Here is a 27470-nt window from a genome sequence, read left to right on the forward strand (position 1 = left end):
AAATTAAACTAAATCATGTTGGAGTCTGTGAGCACGGGCCAGGTAAACTCAGTAGTTAGCATCTCATTAATGATAAAATATCCCAGACAGGATAAAGAAAAATCATGAAGGTTTCAGAAGAGGAAACTTTCAGGTAACACTTTCTACAGCATGTATCCAATGCAATACAAAGGGGCAATGTAGAAGTAGGGGACAAACTAATTGAAGCAAGACTTTAGGAAAGCAGACTTACACCAGCGATAATACATAGTTGAGGCTCTTACTCCTACAAAGCACCTTCCTTTGCAGAATGCTAACTTGGATGGACAAATTGATCCAATTTAGCAGATTTGATTTATCCTAGCTCTCTGATTTACCTCTATACCAAAATGTTCAGCATAAGCAAGCAACTGAGATGAAAAGAATTCTAAAGACAAGTACTGCAGAGGTGCTGGAAGCTCAGACTTCACCTTGAACAAAGTGAAGTTCTATCACAAAACAGTAAAAGGAATTCATGAAAGATCAACAAAACTACGAAGAAGGAAAGTATTTTACATAGGTCACAGTAAACCTTTAAGTAATAATAGTTGTAGAACATATTTATCTACAAATCTAAGTAGAATTGAAATTATCAGAACAGTAAAATGGCTATAATTAAAAGAAACATCATTACAAGAATGGAAAATGTAACAATATCTGTAAGCAGTGAGCTCTGTTGGAATATGGAAAAACTTCCCAGGGAAGCTTAGTTCTCTGAAAAATTTGAAATAGAGAAAAAAAGCTGATTGGAGGCAAGATTCTCATTCTCCTACTTATTTTTGCTTCTCTATTCACCGTTAAAGGTTTCTTTCACCTCTCTGTTTCCGTTGCCCGTGCTTCTAGGACAGTGGACTTGTGGATATGTAGAAGGCTGTACCCATTTGATCAGCCCTTCTTAAAGATTAAGCAGTCTTGAAGGAATTTATGCCATTTGGATATTTTTAGATTAAATCTGTTTTAGTGCTTCACTTAATTGAAAATTTATACCTGAAGCAACAGAGTAAAGTCAAAACACTCAGGCAGAAACAGGACACTGAGCACCGTTTTTGTTGCTCATTGCCTTGGTTTTCCTGCAGAATGGTGATATCTGCTCTTTTTTCCTCAGTATGCCCAGCAGCAGGTGCTGCAGGCGCTGGCAGAGATGACTCATGGCAAGAATAAACCAACTGGTAACAGAAGAAAACTCACGGTACCTCCAAGCATCCTATTTGTCAGCTCAAAAGTGAAACTCCTTTTTATGTCCCTCTAAGATGAGGTTGTTTAACCCGAGCTCTTCAGTACTTAATTTGGTGGGAAGTGCTTATTTATCATCTCTACTTATTTGTGTAGTGTCAAGCACATATGTTAAGAGTTCTGTATCAAAGTCATCTTTTGATCCTGCTCACCTTGCCCTTGGGTGACAAGATGCTGTTAATGTAGCATCTCTAGGATTTGTGATCAAGTTGTGATCATTAACCTTTGTCCTGGAGAGAGGGTCACTGTCACCTCACTCTGCTTTTGCATTCTGGATAAGATTGGGCTTTTCCATTTTGGCACTAAGAGGAAACTGAGCTATTTTGCCACATCTCCTTTCTTAAGACTGGAGTACAGAAGCTGGAGGAAGAGCTGTAGATGCACAATTAGGTAATTGTGAGCTTTCTAAGTGTGTTGTGTAGAGATCAAATACACTCAGGTGAATGAGAATTTGAGACCTCCTTATGCCTCAGAATTGGGTTCAAACTAATGCTTACACTGCCATTAGAAATCAGATTCTACACACTTTCTTCCTGAAGAGCATAACATGTGTTTAACATTAACTGTAGCATTCTCATCTGCAGCTGGACACAGAATCTGACTTCGTCAAAGCAAACATGAGAACTATGGAAGCTCAGCCAAGCAGAGCTGTTCTTCATGCAAGTTGAAGGTACATATTCAGGCTAGAAATGGTACAGTTTACAGGACTGTAAAGGTAGTCCTCAGGATTTATTATTTTTCCCTGGTGAGCAAACAAATAGTTGCCTAGCTAGATTGCTGGGAGACAGATGGTTATTCTGTTTCTGTCTCTTTGCTCAGTCTTAATAGACAGAAGTACAGAGAAGAGGTGTGTTATCCTGGGCAGTGAAACCAAGTTTGTAAGTGTAAGACTGTGATATGGACTCTGTCTTGTGTTTGCTATTCTAAGCAGTTCAAGTATGGTGGGCTGATGTCAGGTGCCCACCAAACCGCTCTATCACTCCCCTCTTCGGCAGTGCAGGGAGGAGAGAAAATAAGATTTAAAAAACCCAAAACTGATGGGTCATAGAACCATTATGGTTAGAAAAGAGCTTTAAGATCATCAAGTCCAACCACCCACCTCACACTGCCAGGCCCATCACTAAACTCATCAGCACCTCATCCATGTCTTTTGAATATCTCTAGGGATGGTGATTCCAGCACCTCCCTGGGCAACTCATTCCAATGCTTAATAACCCTGTTGGTTAAAAAGTTTTTCCTAGTCTCCAATCTAAACCTCCCCCTGAAAATGCAGCTAATTCTAGACTCAGATTCTCAATAGAAGACAAACAGATCTACAGTAGCCACAATAATTGTTCAACTTCTCCTGTCATCCCTCTCCCCACATTACATACGATGCCACAGAGCCCCAGCCCCCCCCACTGGACTTTAATAGTAGCACTTGTCCTCTTTATAATTTTGTGGATACAGTCTACTGAATTATGGATGGGGCCAAACATTGCTGGTGTAGTGATTAGTCTCTTTCCATCTTTTAGGGCTCTATACCTGCAGATCAGCTGGTACCTGATCCTAAGGGAGCATCTAGACTTCTTTGCAACTCTGCCACCTGCTTGTTCCCCTTTCCTTGGTGAGGGTGAGGCATGGTTCTCTCTTCAGTTTCACAGGGTAAGAAACAAGAACACAATGTGCAGATGAGGGCACAATTAGTTCCCATGTAACAGCCAGAGAGCCTAAAAAATCCTCCAGATTTTTTTTCTCTCAACAGTTTTCAAGAGGCTGAATCTGAACTGAGGAAGATGGAAGCAATGAAAGAGTAGATTCAGAGGGAGAAAGATGAACAAGTGAGCTTTCTTGATCTTTCTTGAGCTTTCTTTGCCTGAAGAGACTCATCTGCTAAAATACTGCTGGAATTTCATTCCTGTGTAGTCTTCAAGTCACAGGACATCCAGAAATTTGTGTTAAAGTTGAAAAGTGTGCAGAGCAAGATGCAAACACTGTCAAAAATATGACATGCAAGTGCAGAGCAGGCAGCTGGAGAACCAGCTGGAAGTAGAGAGAAGGCAAAGGCAGCAGCTGGAAAACAAATGTCAGGTAAAGTGGTAACAGCTTGAAAGACTGGTGAGATGCCCATTGCAAAGTCTATGGGGTTGTAAAGCAGCTAGTAGAAAGACCTTGTGAACTCTTACCAAAACTGGCACAGGCTGCCCAGTGAGGTTGTGGAGTCTCCTTCTCTGGAGGTTTTCAAACCTACCTGGACACGTTCCTGTGTGACCTGATGTAAGTGAACGTGCTTGAGCAGTGGGATTGGACTGGATGATCTCTAAAGGTCCCTTCCAACCCCTACCATTCTATGATTCTGTGAACAGACATTCCTATAAATCTTACTATGTCTGTTCCAGAAAGCCCAAGGAGCAACTTAACATACATTCCTTATATAGCTGACTTCAGAGAGAGAGGATTACTTTTCTTTTTTTTTAAATTATAGAACTCTAAGGTATTTACAGTCAAGATTGGAGAGTCCCTCCATTATATTGCAATTTTTCAGCTGCGCCATGAAAAAACTGAATAGAAAGTAATGTTACTTCTTTTTCTGCCTAGCAACTGGGAAGAAACAGTCAAAGATCAGGAGAAATATAAAGAGAAGGCAGAAAAGCCTGCATAGAGTCCTGGCAGCCAGCATAGAGTCAGAACAGGTGAGACTGGTTATCAGTAGAATAATAATTCATTGAAAGTAATAAGATGATATTGCAGCATATGTGCCAAGTACACCTTTCAATCTCTGATTGGCCTTTTCAACTTAGTAGCATTTATCATACTTTTTTTTTTAAATTAAAGATTTTAGCTTTTCTGTGAATAACTTCAATTTATTGGAGCTTGTCAGAAAAGCTCTTGTTCCCCACAACCTGTTGTTTTTATCAGGCGTGGGACATCTGTGTTAACCAAACAGAAATCTTGTGGCCAAGTAAATTGCCTCTCTGAGCTCCTCTTCTGTCACTCTATTTGTGACATGCACAACCACATTTCCCTCCCCACCCCAACTATCCCCTCATCTTTGCACTACTGTACCACAATATCCAAGTTATTATAGTTTGCACAGATTATTATAGGGGCTTGGGGTGAAAATCTGAGGCTTCGGATGTTTTATAGAGTATTAAATAGCACAAAGTAAAATTAAAAAAAAAGTAATAGAGGTGCTCCATCCTGAGGTCTTAATGTGCTGCTTATCAGTCCAAGTACTGTTCTGTAATTAGAAAGAGACCTTAACAGCAAAAGAGTATTTCTACAGCACTCTTCAGGCCAAGTTAGTATTTCTTCTTTCTCTGCAGTTTGTGGTATCCAGCATCCGTTTTTTCTTGTCTTCTTCCCAACGCCTCTGTCTTTCATGCTGTGTTGGAGACCTGTGTTAACTTGATTTACCCCCTAAGAGAAGGGCACCTTTGTAGTGAGGATCTCTCAGATCCATCCTTCTCACAGCAAAGGCAAAGAGCATCGTGCAGAGCTCCTACCTCTATGTAAGGAGAAAGACTGGAGTTGTGTCCTGTTCTGCCCTATCCTGCACAGAACCCAAGGACCAGAACACAGTGTGCATTAACTGTTCTCTCTGCAGTTCATTTCAAAGGCAGAAGCAAAGAAAAGAGGTGGGGAAAGTATTTGGTAGCTCTTCATCAGTCAGGATTTCAGTTTCTTAAACTTTCTTTGGAAGATCCTTATGCAGGGGTGAAGAACAAACCCCTCTTTAAGTTTAGCTTGGCTCCTCCTCTTTTGCTAAAGGACATATTCAAGCAGCAAAGAATATTATAGGTCCAAGAAAGCTTTAAGGGACTGTTTCTGTACTCAGAAAAATTCTACTGCATGTACTTCATGATCCAAATACTTGTCTGAAAACTAACAGTCTATTTTCTTCTCTGCATTCACCTTGGTTTCAGTGGTTCTCTGTCCCCCTCCTCCACACCTTTTATAGATACCTTTCAAAAGCTGTGCTTACCTTATTTGTGTAGATTCATCAGCCTTCTCCATAACTGAGAGTTCTTATAGAGCTGTGTAGTTATCTTTTTAGACACGTATACGTCTTCAACTGCTATAAATTTTACTCTCTTCTTCAGTAATGACAAGGATTCCCAGTCAAGTCAGCAGCTTCATAAAACATTGCCTCTTTTCCCAGGAGCAAATGCTAGAAGAGCTTCCCATTCCCACCTCCCTGGACAGCAGGGCATGCAGCAGTGCTTCCAGCTCACTGTCAGGAAGGTGCATGTGAGCTGGGCAGGAAATTACTCACTTGACTGTGTGATTCCCAGCCTAGGGGAAGCATCATCTGCTGCCTGCAGACTCCCTGCTAACACCCAGCTGCTGGAAGAATAGGCAGCACTAAGTGATCTGACATAGTTTGTTGGGTCTGTGTCCCTGAGAAGCCCTTGTAAGTAAGAGGTGTTCATGGGGCATCCATATGTAGAGCACCTTGGAATGCTTGTTTAAATCATAGACTCTCATAATGGCATCCTGGGATGCATCAAGAAGAGTGTGGCCAGCAGGTCAAGGGAGGTTCTTCTTCCCCTCTATACTCCTGGTAAGGCCTCATCTGTATTGTGTACTGAGTACTGTGTCCAATTCTGGGCTCCTCAGCTCAAGAGGGACAGAGAACTTCTGGAGAGAGCCCAGCACAGGGCCACCAAGATGATCAGGGGACTGGAACATCTTTCATACGAGGAAAGGCTGCGGGAACTGGGGCTTTTTAGCCTAGAGGAGACTGACAAGAGATCTTATTAACATTTACAAATATCTGAAGGGTGGGTGTCAGGAGGTTGGGACAACCCTTTTTTCTATAGTAGCTAGCAACAGGACAAGGGGTAATGGGATGAAGCTGGAACACAAAAAGTTCCACTTAAACATAAAACTATTTCACTGTTCAAGTGAGGGAGCCCTGGCACAGGCTGCCCAGAGGGGTTGTGGAGGCTCCTTCCTTGGAGGTCTGAAGACCCATCTGGATATGTTCCTATGCAACCTGATCTAGGTGAACCTGCTTCTGCAGGGGGGTTGGACTAGATGATCTCTAAAGGTCCCTTCCAACCCTACCATTCTATGATTCCATGAGTCTATGATTCTTCTTAGAATTAACTCATACCTCTCACTTTGTCTTTTTGACTCGGGTGTTCCTCACTGTGAGGCTGATATTAACTACTATTTAAAGCAAAGCAGTTACTTTTTATTTAGCATGATTATAAACTGTGTTCTTGATAAGCTACATCTTTGCTTTCATTGCTTTTCTTTTACCAGCCTTAGACTAAGGCCTGGCAGATGCTATCAAAACAAATCTGAGACTGCTTTGCAGAGGGTTCAGATAATTACTGAAGACTGAGTCATGTGTCTGTGGCTGCCTGCTGACATGACTGGGGCAGGGAAGAACTGGCAGGACTGGCTGCTTTTAATGGCAGATGACAGCTGCGTCTGGGGAGAACGTAAACCTTGAGCTATCTTAGGAGAACCTAAGGAATTCCTGAGGTGTGTGATGTTATACCCCACGTCATCCTACCTTCATGTTTCAGGAATGGTCTGCTGCTGAGATCTTTTAAGTCTGCTGTCTCATTGGAGGCAGAAGATGGAGATCATTGAGTGTACCCTCAGCAAGTTGGCTGAAGACACCAAACTGGGAGGACTGGTTGATTCCCCAGAAGGCTGTGCTGCCATTCAGCAGGATCTTGACTGGCTTGAGAATTGGGCAGAGAGGAACCTCATGAGGTTCAACGAGGGCAAGTGCAGAGTCCTGCACCTGGGGAGGAACAACCCCATGCACCAGTACAGGCTGGGGATTGACCTGCTGGAGATCAGCTCTACAGAGAGAGACCTGGGAGCGCTGGTTGATAATAAACTAAACATGAGCCAGCAACGTGTCCTCATGGAAGGCCATGGCATCAAGAACAGTGTAGCCAGGTCAAAAGAAGGTCTTGTCCTCCTCTACTCTGCCCTGGTGAGGCCACATCTGGAGTTCTGTGTCTAGTTCTGGCCTCCTCAACTCAAGAAGGACGGGGAAGTCCTGGACAAAGTCCAGCGCAGGGCTACCAAGATGATGAGGGGACTGGAACACCTCTCTTAGGAAAAAAGGCTGCAGGAACTGGGGCTGTTTAGCCTGGAAAAGAGAAGAACGGATGAGGCAAATCTTTTTTTTGTAGGAATATGAACTCCTAGAAAATGCCAAATACTTTAAAGATCTTGAAACACTGACTTCTCCATCCTCTAGGGATTAGTATGATCTCATTTCTTCTTTATTATCATAATTTAATGCTGCACATTAAAAACCCCTCATGCCCAGTGAATGTGGCTTCTTGAACAACCTCACTGGGAAGTAGTTGTAATATTGCACATTGCACTTTTTCCCCTAAAGAATCCCCAATGAACAGCACTGGCCTTCAGTTGTCACCATTTGATTCTATGTACAAGACTGAGAATCAGCTTACAGAGCAATCTTCAATGGAGAAGAGCTAATGACAGCCATACTGAGGCACATTGGTGTTGTACTCAGAACAGCTTCCATCCACAGCTGATAAAAGTTCCCGTGTCATGAGTATGAAAAGTCCATCAAGCTGTACTTGGCACAAGCCGTGTCTCCGACACCTATAGAAAAAAACATACATAAATCCAGTTTCCCCAGCACTACATAATGCAAAGGTTAATGCAGCAAGTATCAATTCCACGTGCCACAAACCTTGTCACACGACTGCATAGGTACCCAACATCTTCCGAGCCAACCTGGTATTTCCACTGCTCTGATAAATAAGTGACAAGTTAAAGGCAGTGTCTCTTCTCAAGTCTGTCTGATCAGTTTCTATGCCCTGTAGAAATAATGAGTAAAAGAAGTTACCTATAGGCAAAGCAGTATAAAAGTTGAAATAGGAGTTGCAATTACAGTGGAATCAAATCCTGTAGTCCTGGTTTATATAAGCTTTCAGCTCTACAGAAAGTACTCCTGGTGCCCTCCCTCTTTAATGAGTTTCCATAGGTTGTTAATCACTACAGTGTTATATAATTACATACACAAAACATTAGCTGTGAATTAGCCATCCAGCTCACAAAACAGGAAAGCACCATCTTAATTTGCCTTAAAGAGTTTGTTCCTGTGATCAGAATGTGAGTACTAGCCCTGTCTTTTACAGTCACAAGACTGCTGCTTTCAATCCCCTGCACTGACTACTGCACATTTCTTACTTTACCAACCCTTCCCATTTCCCAAATACACCTGTAAGTTTTCTACCTACCTATACCAAAGCTAGGCAAAAGCTTTATCTCAGACCACACTTGTAAATGGATGATATATCAATTAAGACAATCTGTCTCAGTCATCTGGCCGATCAACTAGGATCATCTGGCTCACATGGATTTTTAGGCATTCTTCCTACCGGTTCGTACTGCTCCAGCTGCTGTTTTAGAGCACAGGTGAGTACATAGCACTTCCATGTGTCATTTATTGCATGTAATATGGATAAAATTCAGTTACTTAGGTAAAGTTATTTAGCAACCTTTTTTGCTGCTCCCCCAACTAAGAGTAAATCCTTCAAAATCTGTAAAGCATTGAAATCAACATAGGCTCACCTACATTTCCAGGTGACAACTGCATATGGGTTTCCAATGACAAGGAATTACAATATGAATGAAAGGAAACTCAACTACACAGTTTTTATCCACCTATTTTAACTATGTCTCAGAAATTAACATTGACCTGCCTTTATTCTCTGAACATAACTCACAAAGATACATACGTCTAAGGTGAGTGGGGGAAGTTCAAGTACTTTTTGGTAATAGTGGATTGCTAGGTGCAGCAATCCCAGCTGGTGAAGGCCACGACCAAGGTTGTAGAAAGACTCTTGACATGGTCCACGCAGGTCCAAGTAGCGATGAAGGAAGGAGAATCCCTGTAGACATTTGATGCACATTTGTGAATTGTCCCTTGAAGAACATGGCAGTACAAGATGCTGGAGAACAGGTGTTTCAATGCTTGATATAAAGTTCCCCACAAAACTACATGCAAGTTGAAGGCAAAAAATAAGATGACTGCTGAGACCATAAAAACTGTGCTCTGACAGTCTCCCTGACATTGATTACAATGGGTTTCTGATAGATTGAATGCACAGCTGTTTGGTGCAGTGGCTTATGGCACTAGCTTGCTAAATATCTGTCATGTAATATACAAATAGATAAGATTGGGTCATTTTTGGAGGAGCTGACCACCTTAAAAACCTAGCAGCCCAAAGATATGCTCTTTTTCTTTAAACAAAAATCTTCAAAAGATAACCCTGCCCCATTTTTTTATTTTAAGGAGAAACAAAAAACCATAACCTTTCATTCCCCTTCCTTCACTCTTTCTTTGCCCTGGATAGTAGCAAGAAATGGCTTAATTCTACAAATTTTCTACAGAATTATACAAAATTCTGAACTCCATGAGTACATATCAAAGCCTTATTTCTGGAATGCAAGCATAATCTCTTCTTGATCTTGTACTTTATATAAACTTTTACTCCATTATCAGTTATCAGGGAAATCACCAGTACATCATTTGTATAAAATGGCCAAAACCAAATATCACTGAATAAGGGCCTGAAAAATCCATACATCCTAAGCAGTAGGCAACAGTTCACATCCCTTGTAAAGCCAGTTGATATTATACTGCCAAATCCCTGGCAGAATTTGAAAGGAAACTCATACCCAGCAATTCCCATGCTATGCTTTAACAAATTTAATGTTTAACCACTCTGAAAGTGTTATACTTTCTTTTTTTGCTTTTAGTTTAAAATATATGCTCCTATATTTAAACTGGCTGGCAGAATTTGAGGTGTACATCATTTTGTTGCCAACCTTAGTCTGAACCTGCCCCCACCTTGCACGCTTGCACAGCAGCGTGCTGTGGTTCAGACCAAGGAGCAGGACCCAACAGGAGCTATGCACCCATCTGTGTGCTGATGTCTCAGAAGGTGTAAAACCAGAGAGCAGCAGTGGCAGTTCCAGGCAGAGGTGGAACAAACCTGTCTCAATTCTACACTGACATATTGCAAAGGGAGAGCAGGGATTTGTTTCCCATCTGCATGATCAGTGCCTGCCAGTTTTGGGCATTATGCATTCCCCCTGACTCGGGGTTTGAATGCTGTTGTGGAGATGAAGGGTGTCAGACCAGAGCTGCCTCCCACACAGAACACAAGGAAAGACCAAGAGGCTACAGTATTGGTTTACATTAAAATGCAGTATTTCAGCTGACAATAACGGAGTTCTGGGGGAAACTTAGGAGGGAGAGACAGAAGAGGTAAATTCAGAGGGGAGAAATCAAGCACAACTTTTTCCATGCTCTCTTATGCATTCCTGTGTGACCTGACTGAGGTAAACCTTCCTTAGCAGGGGTTTGGACTACATTATCTCTAGAGATCACTTCCAAGCCCTAGCAATCTGTGATTCTATTATTTAATTTTATTACCACTTTGGAATGTGATGATTCTGTTGTAAACAGAAGACTTCCTTTCTAGGGACCATGTTGGTAATCAGAGAAGATAGCTCCTTCAATATGAGGAATCAGTTCAGACACAAGCAGCTCATGATCATAATTTAGGTCACCTCTATGTCACTGGTTGAATTATTTATCAACTACAATAGGAGCAAGAAATGAGAAGAGAGAAAGGAGGGAATTTTATCACCGGAGGGTAACATAAATAGGACATTGTTTAAGTACATTGTAAAAGGAGAACATAGCAGTTCATACAAGAAAGGCAGGCCAATTATTGAAAGAAGTGTATAAGAATATTAAAATTAGGCCAAAGTTTGCAAATTTAAAACGTCTTAAGACACTGACATAATTGGTCTTGTTTTAGAGTAGCTAAGGACCTACAGCTTTTGTCAAAATCAGTGTGAGCTACATTTTTTCAGCAATTTCAGAAGTCGTGATTGCTCAGGATCCACACCATATTCTGCTGACTCTGAGCTCAGTGGTCTCAGGAAATAAAAGTTAAATGAAGGCACTCGGTGGAGAGGAGAAGAAATTACTATCAAGATTGTGTTCGGGAATCATCAACCTAGTGTTTGTAACTGGATTGTGGCAGATGAAGGAAAATTGTGAATAAGGAAGCTGAAATATTGGGGGCAGCCTAAACTGGAGTTGTCAACATCTTTATAAAGCGAGCTATAAGAGGCACCTAAAAGGGGGAAGAAAAAAGAAAGATTAAGAAAAAAATTCCCACTTCTTGAGTCTGTAAAGTTTGCTTCAACAATGCAGTTTATGAGATGTCTGTGGAGGGCACATGACAGATTGCAGTCTACAGCACTTCTTCAGAGCAAGGCAGGGCAAGAAGAAAAAATTGAAAGAAAATCCAGACTACAGCCATCGTAATATTTTCACAAACAAGCTGGCAGTTGCTGACATCTATGTGAGCTATCATTGTATACACAAAGCAGTGCAAACTACTAAGAGGAGAGGAGAGTCAGATGGTGTAACTATCAAAAGTAAACTCATTTGTGTGCATGTTTCACCACTTCCCTCATTGCAAATGCAATATTAATTAGGAAAAGTTATTTAAACAGTGTGTTGTAGCTGTACAACACACGAAGATATGGAGCCAGGAAACAGCATAGATAAAAACAATCCCACTGACTTACCTGTACTAGAAGAGCGTGCCTTTTCAACACATATTTCTGAGAAGCCATGTGGATGAAAGTCAAGCCAATACAAAGATTGTACAGAGGTTCATCTGGGTTTGCACGAAAGGCTTGCACATACTGTCCTAAAAGTAAATAACCGAGTCAAGCTGTTTGTCGTGAAAAGCATTCCTTAACAATATAAGGGCAAAACATAAAGTCTTCAAATTAGAAGGGTGAACTACGAAAAAAATTGTTTAATATACCTACATCAAAATACACAGGAAAAAGGTGAAAGAAAATTTTGTCTTTTCAGCACTTCTCAGACTCTGAAGGAAGAATGTAGACTGTGATGGAGAAATTTAAATGGAAAACAAGTAGGCACAGAAGGCAAACGTGGTACTTGCAGGGACTTAGATCTGAAGTCTGACATTTGGGAGGCTTGACTAAAAGCAGTACATTTACTTCAGAGGCCTGCTTAAAATGTCCAACTTGTTTACACTGGTCTTTTTTCTGCCCTTATAGTTTGTTATCATTAGCTTTCAATTATCTTTGCGGGTTAGTAATATTTGCAATGTGTGCTGAACTTGAAACGTGCTGCTTTTCTTAGTGAAGCTCTTTAGTGATCCCTTCATTTGGGTACAATACAATTAAAACATCAGACTAACACTGTGAAGCCTCCTATCATTTTCTGATGTGTGAAAAAAACACTAATAAATCTTTCCCTGGAAAAAAACCCACTCAATTGGTATATCTGTTAATATTAGAAGAAGAAATTACCAAGAGCATGCTTGAAACTGCCAGATACAAAGGCATTATGACCATTCAGGACACACAGTGCATGATTATCAGGGTTTTTCAGCATCAAGCGGAGACAAAAGCGATGGTGACGGACATCCTGGGACTGCATAGTGACTTGGTTGAAGATGTTCCATAGCTGAGGTTTATTGACATTTTCCATTACCATGATCCTACAGAATGAAAAGCACATAAGAAATTAGTAAATGCTATATAGTATATACTGTATCTGCAATAAAACCTCTACAGCTTAGGTAAGACAGGAAAGAAGAGACACTGAAAGAGTGGGTCAGTGACAGGCAAAGTTGAGAGTGACAGAACCAATAGTTCTGGCCAAATCAACCAACCTAGTGCATTACCCATTTTCTGGAGTCGAAGACTATCAGAAAGCTCTTTTAGTTTCAATAGCATGATCTGTTTTAGCAAAACCTGAAAAGCCTCTCCTTGCCTCCTTTAGCGGTATTTTCAACAGTATGATTACAGCCTCAGGGGAAGCAATGACAGAAGGAACTGTTCTACTTTCTCAGCACCTCACCTGATGTAGTTGTATGCTTTTCTGAAGTTTTTGTCTAGAATTGCAGCAGAGAGCCCAAAGTATTCCAGCTCCTTGCGCTTTTGTCTGTCATCATAAAATGAATAATATTCCAATGAAGAATCCACTAGCAGCTCTGCCTCCTTGTAGCGGGACAGGTCACATAAGGAATATATAGCCTTCAGGAGGAGGTTCCACCAGTCATCTTTTGTCAAAACACTTGTGAGAACAGCAAAAATTGCTAGAAATATTGAAGTTGGTAAGTTGAGAAATTAAATCGAGAGAGACAATATATTTTTTTCGAAGGCTTCATATGATCTTTTCAAAAACATTTCAGCATTAACAGATAAAATATTTACAAACTGCACACCAGCAAAAAAACAGTGAAAACTTGGGAACAAATGGCAAGAAAAACACCCAGCTGAAGTTGTAAAACACGCTACATGAATGCAGTCAAGTCACTTTTCCTTATCTACCAAACAGTAGAATGTGTAGTTTGGCTCAGCTGAGTCCAGGCCAATTTAAAACAAACAAACAAACAAAAAACCAAAGACCCAACCCCAAACAAACAAAAAACCAAAATCACACCACTTTTAAAACATGTATTTCTCTTATGTTCTAGATTGGCATGTGTTACGTTTGCACTGAGGAGACCACATGATGTCTAGAGATCCTTTTCAACCTGAATTATTCTGCAATCTTACTGTCTTTCTCTGAACGGGGATTGTCCCCTTAAGTTATATAGTCTTCATTCCTACTGCCTTCTTTGTCCTACAAATAAGCCAAAGTTAACATGAACTGCATGGATTCAGCATGCAAAATAGTAACATTGATTTCATTTTTCAGAACTGAGGAGTTCATCTTGTTGCTTTCTTTTTAATAAGCATTTGTTACCTTTTGCATCGCAATTTGCTGTCTCTTGGTCGTCATTGTCAGAAATTTTATCTCTTGATACCTTAATAAGATACAGGTGTCTCTCTCCAGATTTGGAACTAGATATCAAACACACCTGAGCTCTGCTCATTGCTACCTAGAAACAAATTTAAAGCGTATTTTAGATTACATTCATACACCTTATGACAAAGGTAGCTCTATGGTCAATCCGTCCTGTTCCTATTCCATGCAAAAATAGTCTGCAACTTGGAAATGACACAATAGAGCAAGATCACAAGAGAGAACATTCTTAAGAGGAGTATTTTCTCTGCATTGTCTCATTCTCCAGTGCAGAGAGGGGTATACAAAAGAAAGAAACTCTTTACATGACTTAAAAGACTTCTCTTGGGATTGAAACATCTCTGTATACATTGAGATCAAAACTATTTGAGCGGAGGCATAACAATGGTGATGCCCTTCTGTATCGGCTTCAGAAATATGTGGCTAGTTAGCTACTCAACCAGTATTGTACAGTGGCATGGCTCTGACCAGACGGATAAAACTGAGGTCAAAACCAATGAACACAAAATCACCACCACCACTCTGTCTACGGGCTAAGCAAATTCTTCTCTTTATCACAAAAAAAAAATTTAAATATTTAAGAAATTCAGAAGAAAACTGTCACAATAAAGCCAGTACCAGCACTTCAAGAAAGTGCTATGCTGACTGCAAAAGAAGAGAAAGCTAAGAAGCTGGGCTAGTATTCAGTGTGTCCCATGTGCATGGAGAAACAGGAAGCTGAAGTCATTGTATTAAGAATCACACACACCAGTGGTCCTCTGTCCTGAACACTAGAGGAAGGAACACTGGCACTAAAGGCTCCCTGCATGATTATTATCTAATGAACTTATGAAGCCATCTGCATATACAAAACAATTGCTCTCCTCCTGAGGTTGTTGGCTGCTTGTCTTAACCCAAGTCATAGCTGTCCAATTTATTTAAGTGTAGCTGGGAAGATTGGCTTACCTTCAACAGCATTGCCAGCATGGTAAGTAAGGTGTCTATGTAACCATACATTTTGCCTTGGGAATACAAGAGAGTGGAACGATGCAGGAGTAGCTTTAATTCCTAGATAGTATCAAATATTGTTATTCAGTGTGATTCAGTTGCACACAGAGCGAGTTATAGAACAAATGATTTTGAGTCAATACAGTAATAATAGGATTGTAAAAGCTTCTAGAAAGCTGTAAGAATCTTAGCAGCAACAGGTAAGATCTCCCTAAACTGGCCTGCAGTAGTTACTGTTTCAAATTCTCAAATTTCAGATAAATTGGTCATAAATCTAACCTGTAGTGAAGATGCTGCTGGAGAGAGAATACAGAACCTCTGCTACATCATCAGTTACAATCAAGAGGCTAAACCAGGTAGCTTGTGTATAGCAACTGCAGATCAACTCGATGCAAAGTGACTGGTGTCAAGCCTGATTCTTAGTGGCCAAGGGTTTGTACATCACACACAAGCGATCAGGCAAGACAGGAGAAACACTGAGAAATCGGTCAGGGAGAAAAAGCCACAGAGACTCCTCCCTGATACTCTGTAGGGAATCATTTGCTGTGCTCCGAAGGCACACCAGACTGTAGATAAATAAGTCTCAATCCCTGATCCTATATAGTTGACATCTTTGATCACTACCATAGTTCAGCAGAATAATATATTCTAAACTGGAAGCACAAAGCACTTTACCCACCTGCTGGGCGGCATTAGCATCCTGAGCCAGTGTATCTGGATCATACATTGGTTCCAGAGCCTCCAGAGCTTTTTCAGGTCGGCCCAGCTGCTGCTGAAGTGTTGAAAGGGAAATTCTTGCATCCAGATGCAGTGGAGCCAGATCAACAACTTTGGCATAGCTCTCTGTGGCACGTTCCATGTGTCCCAAAGCCTTCAAGCACTCTAGAAATACCATAAACACCACAATACACTTCAATGACAGGAAGAGATTTTGAAGCTTGCAAAGTAGTTAATGTACTTTTCAGATACTCTTTTTTCCAGTCAAAACCACACAGGTATCATTAAAGTGAAAATATTCAGAAATATGCACTGATGCATCCACAGTTTCACCTAAAACATTATCAGTTGACAGAGGACACAGAGTAGATGCTGTTTCGCTAAAAATACTTGTAGCTGAAGTAAATTTCAATCTAAATGAAGAACGAGGCTGTCATAATGAACTCCAAATATTGGCCTTGCAAATACCAATTATCATTCAACATATGAATACACAATTCCTGTGATCTTAGTCCCTGGAGTTGCTTAGCACTGCATCGTCATCTCAGTATCACATGCTCAGCAGACCTGCTTCTTCTCACCCGCATGCCGAAGCCAGACAACGGCCAAGTTGTATCTTTCTGAACATACAAGAGAACTCAAGAGAGGCAGCGCTGAGTTGTATTCTCCAACATCCAGAAATGCCTCTGCGACGTCCAAATACAAGTCACCCATTTCTTCTGGATTTTGTTCCACCAGAGTGGTCAAGAGAGGCTTTAAAAACAAACCAACACAGAACACTGAAAAGCACAAATAACCAACAAGAACATTTCTCTAAGGTATGGTTATTGGAAGCTTACCTTTCTATGCTATGATTTTTGTTCTATTTGCATTCAGACCTACACTTCCCTTAATTAAATGTTAGTTTAAAAAAAAAGACACATTTTCTATTCCAGACATTTCCTATCACTACATTTCACATATAATGAATGAAAGTGCCAATCAGTGAGGAGCGCTATTCATGAAGGAACAGTCCTCAGATTTTGTAGGGCTTTAAACTGAAATGAAGATGCATTCCTTAGCGTTAAGATCTTTGCAGTGTGGTCCTAGGCACGTCACAGCACATAGGCTGTAATTTACTGTGCTTTAGTAATATTTCCCTGGGAGGCATTATTTATAAGGACAAAAATAGTATTTCTGCTATTGCAGGTTTGCTAGGTTTATCTCTTGGAGTGGGAGGGAAGCAAAAATAACCTCTACAGTATACTCTGTGACTTCAGTCGTACAAAAGTAGGAAAAATTACTTGCTTTGGTAATGTATTAGAACATCCTCCAACTTCTGATTTGGATTTTACTTACATTAAGCGGCTCTAGGATGTTCAAGTGAACCAAGCACACCATCAGTTTGACTGTGATGTCTATGGGAACGCCCTCAGGTATGCAGCAGCTGACCTTCTCCCCAGCTGTAGGAAGATAATTTCTTTCTGAAGTCACAGGCTTTAACAAGCACTTCACAAGCTCCACATCCTCTCTAGACCATGTTCAGCTCCACTGAAGAAAAATATGTTCTCATGGACTCTAGCAAATGCTGGTGTAGGCCTGGCTTCACCATTTCTTTTATATCTCATCTTCCTTATGAGGAAAAGTGGGAACTGGGGCTGTTCAATCTAGAGAAGAGGAGACTGAGGGAGGATCTCAATATTTACAAGTATCTGGATCTCAGGAGGTTGGGACATCCCTTTTTTCTATTGTATCTAGCAACAGGACAAGGGATAATGGGATGAAGCTGGAACACAAAAACTTCCATTTAAACATAAGGAAAAACTATTTTACTGTGAGAGTGAGGGAGCCCTGGCACAGGCCACCCAGGGAGGGTGTGGAGTCTCCTTCCTTGAAGGTCTTCAAAACCCACCTGGATGTGTTCCTGTGTGACCTGATCTAGGTGGACCTGCTTGAGCAGGGGAGTTGGACTAGATGATCTCTAAAGGTCCCTTCCAACCCCTACCATTCTATGATTCTATTATATGTTTCCCAGCAGTGGAACAATGTCCTACTGTCTCTGATGCTAATAATTTCATGTAAAGTGTCAAATTATTTCAGCCTGCATCAATTTCCATAGTAGGATTCCACAGGATGTGCATAGAGCCTTCACTCTCTTAAGAAATGATTGTTTCATAAAGTTTTCCTTTAGCAATTTACACACCAGCACCCTCTTCTCTTTGCTTTTTGAAGGAAACACGTCATACTAGGGTTTTTGTTCTTATTAAGCCAAGCCATGTTTACCAGGGATCTAGCCAGTTATACTAAGTACAGTTAACTGCAGAACTTTACAGAACACATATAATCTGTCAACAACTCAAACATGAGACAGAACAGTTACCCCTGACAATGAGTAGCAAATTGAAGGTCACACAGTAAGACTCCATTATCATACTTACTTCAAGTGCAGTCATTTGTTTAAATTCTCCTTCATCTTAATTTCTACACCAGGCATTCAAAGTCTTATTACTATCACCTGAGAAAACCGTCATTTCTAATGTAAGGCCTCCCTGTTACCTTCTACATCGACATCCAATTGCTGCAAATCACAACATGCAGATGAATTCATTGTTCCCTGAACATCTTCATGCTCAGCATGAGAGTAAACTATTCACCTACTGATAAGTTCCCACAAAATGAAAAATTTTCTTTTCCAAGCAGGTAAGCCCTGGGAGAACACTCAGCTTTGGCAGTTGGTTGGGTTAGAAGCAAACACCAAGTAAGGAAGGCAGTACACAAGAAATCTTTTAGCTCTACTCTGCTGTTAGAAATCTTTCCTAATACTCATATGACTGCAGCCTGGTCACTGAGCATATGTTCAGTTCGTAGACTTGTACAAAAAGGAAAACCAAAATTATTTACCTGCAGCACTGGATTCAGCAGCTGGGTGATTTTGCTCATCAGTCACCGCCTCCTGACTTTCCTGAGTTTCTACCACTGCCCCTGTATCTTTTTTAAAAGATTAGCAGATTACCCTAGGAAGAAGAGCTAAGCCAAAAGTTACTTGCTTAGGAATCCATAATCAATTGGCAGCTTACTCTAAACAGTGGACACTTCAAGGACAGCAGAGCAGGGAGCAGTCAAAAAGTTATAAAGCAAGAGAGGGTAGGGAATAAAGCTCTTAGGTAGTTTAGAAGCTTTATCTTAAGAAGTTGCACACCCCAGGTAACTTGGCAACACCGTGTTGTAATTCCTAGATTCATTATAGATTTGCTTCTTACAAATGACCTGTTAAAAAACTCTTTCAGGACAGTTGTTCATTGCTGAACTGCATTTCTACCTAAAACAAAAAGCCAAAAGAAGTATCTCATGCCTACACTTGGTTTGGACCAGACTGATGAAACAACCAATCATTTTAATCACAAACAGGCTGTCTGCTTATGGAGTTGGTGTGATGTGACAATTCTACAGCCCAAACATTTTCAGACTTAAGCAAAGACTTTTACAAAGCGGGTTTGTCAAAACCAACCTACTTTATTCAATTGCAAGCCAATACCCCTAGATTTGCATATACCAAAACATTTAAACATTTAATCACAAAAGTATAGTTTACACAGAATATCAGTCTCAAGTTGATATTCTTGAGTACAGATGTCACAAAGCTGCTTTTTTTTTTAAGAAGCTATTTAGCTGGCAGAAATAAATGGTCTGATGGGAGCACTCAGAGCTAGGTTTACTACTTTAAAAGGCCTCCAGTTGCCTGGAGAGCAGTCCTTGTCCTTAATGAGTCAACAGAGCTACTTGGACATCAGAGTAATTCCTTATAGAAAGCTAAGGTCATGCCATGTAACTCATTAAAAACACTGAAAATTTTCAAAAGAAAAAAGCCTGTGAACACACACAAAAATATACCCATGAGGTGAAAAGGTAACGGAAAGAAGGATGTCATACAGTGGGGTCAGACTAACTGCTTGTCAGCTACTTGCCTTTTTTCTCCTCAGTTGGACTTTTTTCTGGTACTTTCTTTTCAAGCACAATTCCTGTAAAATCTGTAATAACCTAAAACAGACAATTAGAAGTTTAAAATTTTAAAGGATACATGGACTAACCAGCCCATGTGGAAGTTATTTTAGACATCACAAAAGTTATCAGAAGAAAAGCTGCATTCATTTCACATGGGGTTAGTTGACAAGTGTTGAGTTTGATCACCTTATGTCTTTGTCTACTATACTTGGACTGCTTAGATAATCCAATCGGCATCTCTTTAGCAAATGTAACAGTTACTTTCATCACAACTAGAAATTTTTTAACCTTTTTATCTTATTTTGATGCCTTTTGGAAGATTGAAAAAGAAAGCAAAACACCAGGTAAATAGCTAAGCTCTCCACAGATCTTTCCAAAGTGCTACAAAGACTCCTCAGCCTAAACACATTTCATGGAAACCATATGGTTTGTCTCAGTTAAAAGAATTAGATTAATCAAATTCATTGTTACATGCAGACATTTTACAACAGCCCTGATTATACACATCATAACCTCAATATATCTAGTATAATTCAACAGAACAACTCATTTTAAAAAACAGAAATCAAAGACAGATAATTCAAGACACTAATTTGCCAACGAAGGGCTGCAAAGGGGGAAAATGCACAAGTGTAAAGGATCATTGGCGTAAGACCCAATGTAGTTCACTATTTTGTTCACAAATTGAAAAGTAAAATATTTAAGTCATTACTGTTGCCAAAATAAGAGTGACAGACACAGAGCACATGGCCCTTAGAGGAACATACTAGATGACTGTATTAAGATAGTTACTTTTTAAAGGCTGTTTACCAGCTCAAATACAGCTTCAGCACCATCACAGGAATAGACCTGCAGATAACCATCAAGCAACAGGAGAAAAGTTGTGCAATGAGTACTGTATTAATAAATCTGGCAGTTAAACACTATGTACATAAAACTGAATGTTTGATTTTTAAAATGGGAAGAAGTACAGAGCAGGGTCAGAGGAACTGTTTGCAGGCTCAGGATTCTTTGCACAGGCAGAGAGATAAATAAAATCTTAAAGAGGTTAAAAAAAAGGAGCAAATAAGAACATTCACAAAGTGTCAACTAACAGTGTCTTTTCAATCTATCTTAGAAAGTTTAGCAATGGCCAGACACTAAAGTCTTTCCTCTGAAAACCAGATCAAATCAACCCAGAAGCATGCCTCAAAAGAAAGGGCCAAAAACCGCTGGAACAAATTGGGTACAGTTACGTTATCTTCTCCAATTCCTGATGCCTTAGACTTGAGACGTACTGTCTTTCTGGAATATATGGTTCATGCTTAATACATACATTGAGTCGTAACACAAGTATGCAGATGGTCTGCATTTGAACCATCAGACCATTCAGCATCCCACTTTTAATCTTCAACTCAAAGAATGCCCTTTGCTGGTGGTATTCACAAAACCAGCTCACAAGTCTTTGGCTACTGAGATTACGGCAATTTTTAAAAAGGAGAGGAAGGATGCCAAAATTTTAAACCTTTCAAAGGCATACAAGCCTATCAGCCCCCAACTTGCTAAATCATGCCTTTAACCACAGAAATAATAGCAAGCAATCTGTATCTGATCAGCTCTCTCGCTGCAGAAGCATGACCATATTTCAGCGCTGCAGGAACATAAACTGTCCCTCCTGCCTGGCCAAGAGGTGCTGACAGTGCCACAGAATTGCATTTAGCTCTCCGTACCGCCAGTGCTTTGTCGTACTGTTTGGAAGAAATGTACAGTTCAGCTGCAATGTTCACATCTTCCACGGCCACAAGGCTCTGGTGCTTAGTAAAGGCTTCTTCTATTATCTCGATAGCAGAGGTCACATCATTGGCTTCATAGTAACTCCTATAAAACACAGATAGGAAATGATATACACTGTATAAACGTTACAATAGTTGGGGGGTGCATGCCTGGGGGGGAAGTGGTGTCAACCCCCAGCAAAAGCACCCACATGCCTTGACTTCAGCTACATACCCAGCTTGAATTGGCTGTAGAGCTTATCAATACCAGAGAAACTCTAGAAAAATCAAACCACAGTAATTCAAAATCCCACTTACTTTGCCATGTCTCTAGCCAACTGCATGAAGCGCTCTCCATCAGAGGGAGACAGGAGGTTCAAAATACGCCGGTAGCCATCCATAGCCATCTTGTGCTCCCCCAGGTGTTCATACAGGCTTGATCTTTCCCAGAGGTAACGCACATTGGTTGGGTCATATTTCAGAGCTACAAGAAAAACCGTATTAGTAGCTTAATTCAGGAAAAAGCAACAATGGATTTCACATTAATTTCCCTGACCAGGTGAAAGTTAACAGACATGCACAAGGTTGTTGTCACAAAAGGACAGCCTATATTAAAGAGTCACTAATTTTTTATCAAAGTCCAGACAGAGGTACCAGAATCTTAGTAAGCTACAGCAAACTTAATTAGAAGTCAGAAGTAAACAAAATGATTGACATTAGCACCTAACAGAACTATGAAAATAGTTGGTATGCTACCTTTTGTGTAGCAAAAAACAGCCTGTTTAATATTGTCCTGTTCCAGTGACATTTCTGCTAGTCTAACCCATTCCTCAGTATCACTAGGATTTAAGTGAGCTGCAATCAGTTCAAACTGTAATGACTTCTCCATGTCACCCTGGTCTTCATAGATCATGGCAAGAGTGGAAAATGGCTCATGAGCAAGAGGAGCTGTGAAAAGACAAAAAGAATGATTAAGAATTACTGTTTTAAAATCACCTTGCACACAAATCATTTGCCTTTCTACAAATAACAGGTATTAGAATTACATGAAACATCAACATCCCTGTGTTTAAGTTCAGAAAAGATTTGCAGATAATCTTCCAATTACTTTTCATAAATTATTAAACAGTCTGACTGAATCTAACAACAACCATGCATAGCTGATGTTTATACCTTGGTTCTACAATGATAATAAAAGCAAATTGTAAAGCTAAGTAAAGGCCCAGGCCTCTGCAGAATTAAGGTGCTAGTTTCTACTTTGTTTTTATAAGCAAAACAATTAAGGAAATGTAGTACATATGTTTAATTCCACATTACTTATACAGAGACTTTCCTTGTACTGATTGTTTTCATCATCAGTGAAGCCACACTGAATTTTCCTGATGCACATGGCAATCTCATCCCTCCTTAAAGCTAGAGAGTTTTACCATTCTAACCTACCTTGTCGAATGATTTCCATGCACATTAGAATAGCCTCCTCACGTTCTCCTCGAGCAAACCTGATATTGGCCTCTCCCATCAGACCCCTCAAAGCACGAGGAAGTTTGCTGCGTGGTCTTTTCTCCTAAACAGGGAAGGGATATTAGTCAGTTGTGCCCGAATTCAGGAGACATTCAGTCACACATGTGCTTAAGACAAGCTAATAATAAGTTATTTAGGAACTGATCATACTAAAATAACTGATGAAAATATTGGCTAGTTTTCATAACTGACAGAGTAACTCTGATATCTAATACAAACACAATCCAGAGACTGCAAAAACTCACTTAATTCATTTTTGAAAGTTCTCAAACACTAACCTAATTTAAAAAAAAATAAAAAGGACAAGTTGACATCAAGACAAGCAGAAGTATCCATCACAGGACTGTTTTGTTTTCAGGTAACTTTCTCAGGCAGTAGCCAGAATCACACTAACTGGCACGTACAAACTGTGCCTCAGGAGACAGAGGGAAGTTACATGAAAGTTTAAATACTTGCTTTCATCATTTTCTTGGTCTCTCGATTAAGTACCATCTCCAACACAAAAACATCTCCAGCTGCAGGTTTCTCAGTGGTTTCTTCTTCCTCTTCTTCCTCCTCCTCTTCTTCCTCTTCTTCTTCCTCTTCATTTTCCCCAAGCATGGACGCAAAGACTCGATGGACAGATTTACTGACGCCATCTGAAGTTTCTCCTGGTTAAGAAAGAAGCAAAAAAAAGTTCAAGACATAATCAAGAGGACACACTGCTCATCAGGGCAAGGGCAGAGAAAATGGAATTCTTCATAATTAGTAGCCCACTTGAAATAGCCATTCTATAAGAAAAAGGCCTGCAGAAATGCAACAAGCCTATTAACCTCCTCTTTGGTTTTAAAACCCTGCATTATTCATTACCAGTGCTTAGTATATCCCAGCCTCTAACATTTTTGGGATAGTTGAAATGAAACCATGGAGGAACACACAGAATGAAGAAACAGTTTATCCAACATTTTTCTCAATCCATACAAGAGAAGCATATTAAGCAATTTCCAAGCACTGGACTGCTTGGATGGAATGAAGCTTTTCAGCTGAAGTGGTTAAGTAAGCAGAAAATTATATTGAACATAGCAACCAATTTTTTTAAGTGATTTCAAAGAAGACCTTATTACCATTCTATCCATGACAATAAGTACCTTTTAACGCGTGTAAATGAAAAATCCAGGTTACTCACATTTCTCTAGAAAAAGAAATAACTAAATTCTTTAAAATAATATGGATTTGATACTACATATCCAAGATAAATATGCTTAAGTCATATGATTTTTAAAATGTTCATGTTTTTAACTTTTCATTACTAAGTTAACCCAGGGTTGCAATTGCCCACAAATCCGTATCTATGTAAAATATCAAAATACATAGCGTACAAAGGTATTGTTCAGCTGTGGGACTGGGTACCTGAAGACTTGATAAAAGCATAACCACAGTATCACACTGAGATTGAAGAATAAATCCATCCTGTATTGCCTATTACATACAAGAGAGAACTGGGTACTAACCTGAGTTTATGGTTACTTTTTCAGTTCCTTTTTTTTCCCGATTTGGATATATTTGGTTATTTCTATTCTGAAATGGATATTAAGCATCTAAAATTCGAGATTTTCCTTTCCCATTCATCTGACAAAACCCCTAATTACTAATTTCTTTTTGCTTTTATTTCAGTTTCCTTGTCTGCAGGAATCACCTGAAGATTGCAGCACTGAGAATCTGTATATCAAAGACGATTTTAACACTGAGCTTTTCTGACATTTTCCTTCTGAATATTCTAAATCTGACTCTAACGGCAACTCTTTAAATAGTGATAAGTGTTGTCAATGCGTCTTTGATTCTGACTGCTCTTGAGACTTCTGTGTTCTCTGTAGTAAGACCAGAAGTGACACACTCACAAAAAGCTATCAGGACACGCTTTTTCTTAGATAAAAATGACGTACATGAAAGAAATACAGAGCAAAAAAATGTATTTGAGAAGAAAAGATGTATTTGAGACATCAGTGAAAAGAAGGAGTTAATAAGGAACCACATATATCTGCCTCCAATCACACTTCCAATGTTCATTTTCTGTACTTCTAGACTGAGGTCTGGCTGTACGTTCAAGATCAATTTAGGCAAGACAGCTGAAGGCCTATTTTTGAAATCTAAAAAAGAAAAGAAAAAAAAAAACCCAAACCAAACAGGATTATGAGAATTTGCAGTGAAAGTAAAAAGAGCAGTATAAGAATCAACATGAAGAGATCAAAAATTGCACTTCGCTATCTCCCAGCTTTGTCGATCCCATAAGAATATGTCCTGACTGGAGCAGAGACTACGACTTCTGAAGAGAAGTCATCTGAAACAGACTGCAGCATTCTAAATCTCAGGCTCAAATCCAGAATGAAAGGCATGGGATCAACTAGCATTGATACAAATTAAAGAGAAAAGTACTGCTCAGACCACTTCCTGTAAGTTCTTTCATTATATAGGAACCTCAAAGGAATTAAGCTGATTTTGCTTCGACATTTCAGTCGATATTACCATCCCATTAACTGTACAAAACAAGCCAGACAAGGAATCTGTAGCTAGCAACATCCAGCAGAAAATAAGCAGATAGACAAAAGTGGACATTCTAAACATTTGTAAATTTAGAGAGAGTAAATAATTGAGACCATGTGGTTAAGAAATCAGTAGGAAAAAAATTGAGGATTTCCCAGAAAATAGCAAATTAGCCAGACCTAGCCCCTTAAAAACGCTGAATAAAGTTGAAACCCTGCCTATAACTTGGAACATCTCACAAAGATTTACACATTCTACCAACATGCATCACCACCCACGGGTTCAAAAGAAGCAGTCAGGTATTTATAAAAAGTCAGCTATCGAGGAGTAAATGCTTTTAAAATTCATTTTCCACTGGAATTCTGATGTTAACATTTACCATCAGCTTCATCCTGACTTTGGGATTTCCTGGATGCTTTTTTGGATGACGATGGAGCCTCTACATCTTCGGTGCTTTCCTCAGCAGACGCGCTTTTGCCATCCTACACACACCAACAGTATTAGTTATCAGCTTTATAACATGACTCATTCCTATCTCTTCTTTTACAATTAGCATTTACAAATAGCTTTTTCTTAAGTATAAGAAAAAAAAAAAAACACACGAGTTTTAGGCCATGGGTTTCCAGCTTTTGCTCTGCTACTGAAACAGGTGGACTAAGTGCTATATTTCTAAATGAACAAACCCCAGCATTACTTGCTTTTTAGACATTTATCTATGGGGGGTGACTCAGATGGTGACTGTTTGCATTACTTTTGCTTGAAGAGATTGATCTGTTGCTTATTTGGCATCACAGTGAGGTAAGAAGACATGGTTGACTCTTTTTTAAAAAAGTTACAAATGGGAGACAAACGATTTTAGAAGCCTGCATTTTAAAACACAAAATGAAATATAAAAATGGCACTTGTTAATCCAGCAATGAGGCTGCCCTAGAATATCACTTGTTCTTCCATGACAGACAAGTTCTACTGAATTTCCCCTCCAAAGACCAGAAAACACAGAAATTGAGATGCATGTTGACATAAAGAGGGCAAAGTTAACTTGAACTACAGCACTCCAGTCAGACATACAGGATTTCTCATAATACCTACACCTGCATACTTTCAGACACAAAGTTGTGTCCCCCTGTTTTTAATGCTACCAAGAAGCTACGACTACTAAAGGGAGCCAAACTGGACCTCTTCTTTAGACCACTATCACACAGTAGATGGTGGGGGAGTCGTAGCGGTATATGCTGGACCATTTTCTATCGAGACCTGCTTCTGCTCATTGCTCCTGTCCAAAGAAGAAATTACTTATGGCCCGAAGGCACCTGTCACTAGTTTTTGCCATATCCAGGACACGAGCCACACTGGCACGAACCGAAACGCTGCGTTTTGCACTTCTGAAAGGCTTACGCTCCCCTCCACAACTTGCTCTACCAGTACCTCTTATAAATTATTTTTGTAGAAAAATTAACACCTATATAGACACAGTCAACAGCTGAGCACAGCAGCACTTGACATAAGCCCCACACAAGGGCGAGCAAGCTGCGCCGCTCCTGAAGCGGCCGGTGCCCGGCCGGGTACCCTCACGGCGGGAGCGGGACGTGCTGAGGGGTCCTAAGGGGTACACTCACCTTCTCGCGGGTCTTGCGCTCCTCTCGCCGCCGCTCAAACTCCTCGAAGGAGATTTTCCCCTCCAAGTACTCGATCAGCTCGGGGCTGAAGCCCGACATCGCACCGGTAACGACAGCGGAAGCCGCCGCAGCCGGAGCAGGGAACCTTATCCGGGACAGGATGCTGGTCCCTTTCGTTATGGCGCCCGTTCCGTAGCGCGCCCTCACGCACGAGTTCCGCCCCGCACAGCCCTGTCCCGCTGCCTTGGGGTGCGGGGACTG

The 27470-nt window shown here is 40.3% G+C and overlaps 1 protein-coding gene across 1 annotated transcript; it reads right to left on the reverse strand.

The window, feature by feature from the left end:
* Positions 1–7481: 7481 nt before the first annotated feature.
* Positions 7482–27316, reverse strand: GTF3C3 (general transcription factor IIIC subunit 3). Its single transcript, XM_062002494.1, has 20 exons — positions 27210–27316; positions 25973–26075; positions 23530–23723; positions 22993–23116; positions 22309–22500; positions 21871–22036; positions 21511–21658; positions 19765–19837; positions 18701–18787; positions 17159–17262; positions 16402–16573; positions 15783–15985; positions 15062–15163; positions 14057–14192; positions 13166–13403; positions 12613–12803; positions 11854–11978; positions 8979–9131; positions 7928–8054; positions 7482–7836 (listed from the first exon to the last, which is right to left on the reverse strand). The coding sequence occupies exons 1-19, from the start codon at positions 27306–27308 to the stop codon at positions 7932–7934; spliced, it is 2733 nt and encodes a 910-aa protein (XP_061858478.1). The 5' UTR covers positions 27309–27316; the 3' UTR covers positions 7482–7836; positions 7928–7931.
* Between the last annotated feature and the right edge of the window lie 154 nt (positions 27317–27470).

This window comes from Colius striatus, chromosome 9 (assembly GCF_028858725.1).
Source record: "Colius striatus isolate bColStr4 chromosome 9, bColStr4.1.hap1, whole genome shotgun sequence".
NCBI lineage: Eukaryota > Metazoa > Chordata > Aves > Coliiformes > Coliidae > Colius > Colius striatus.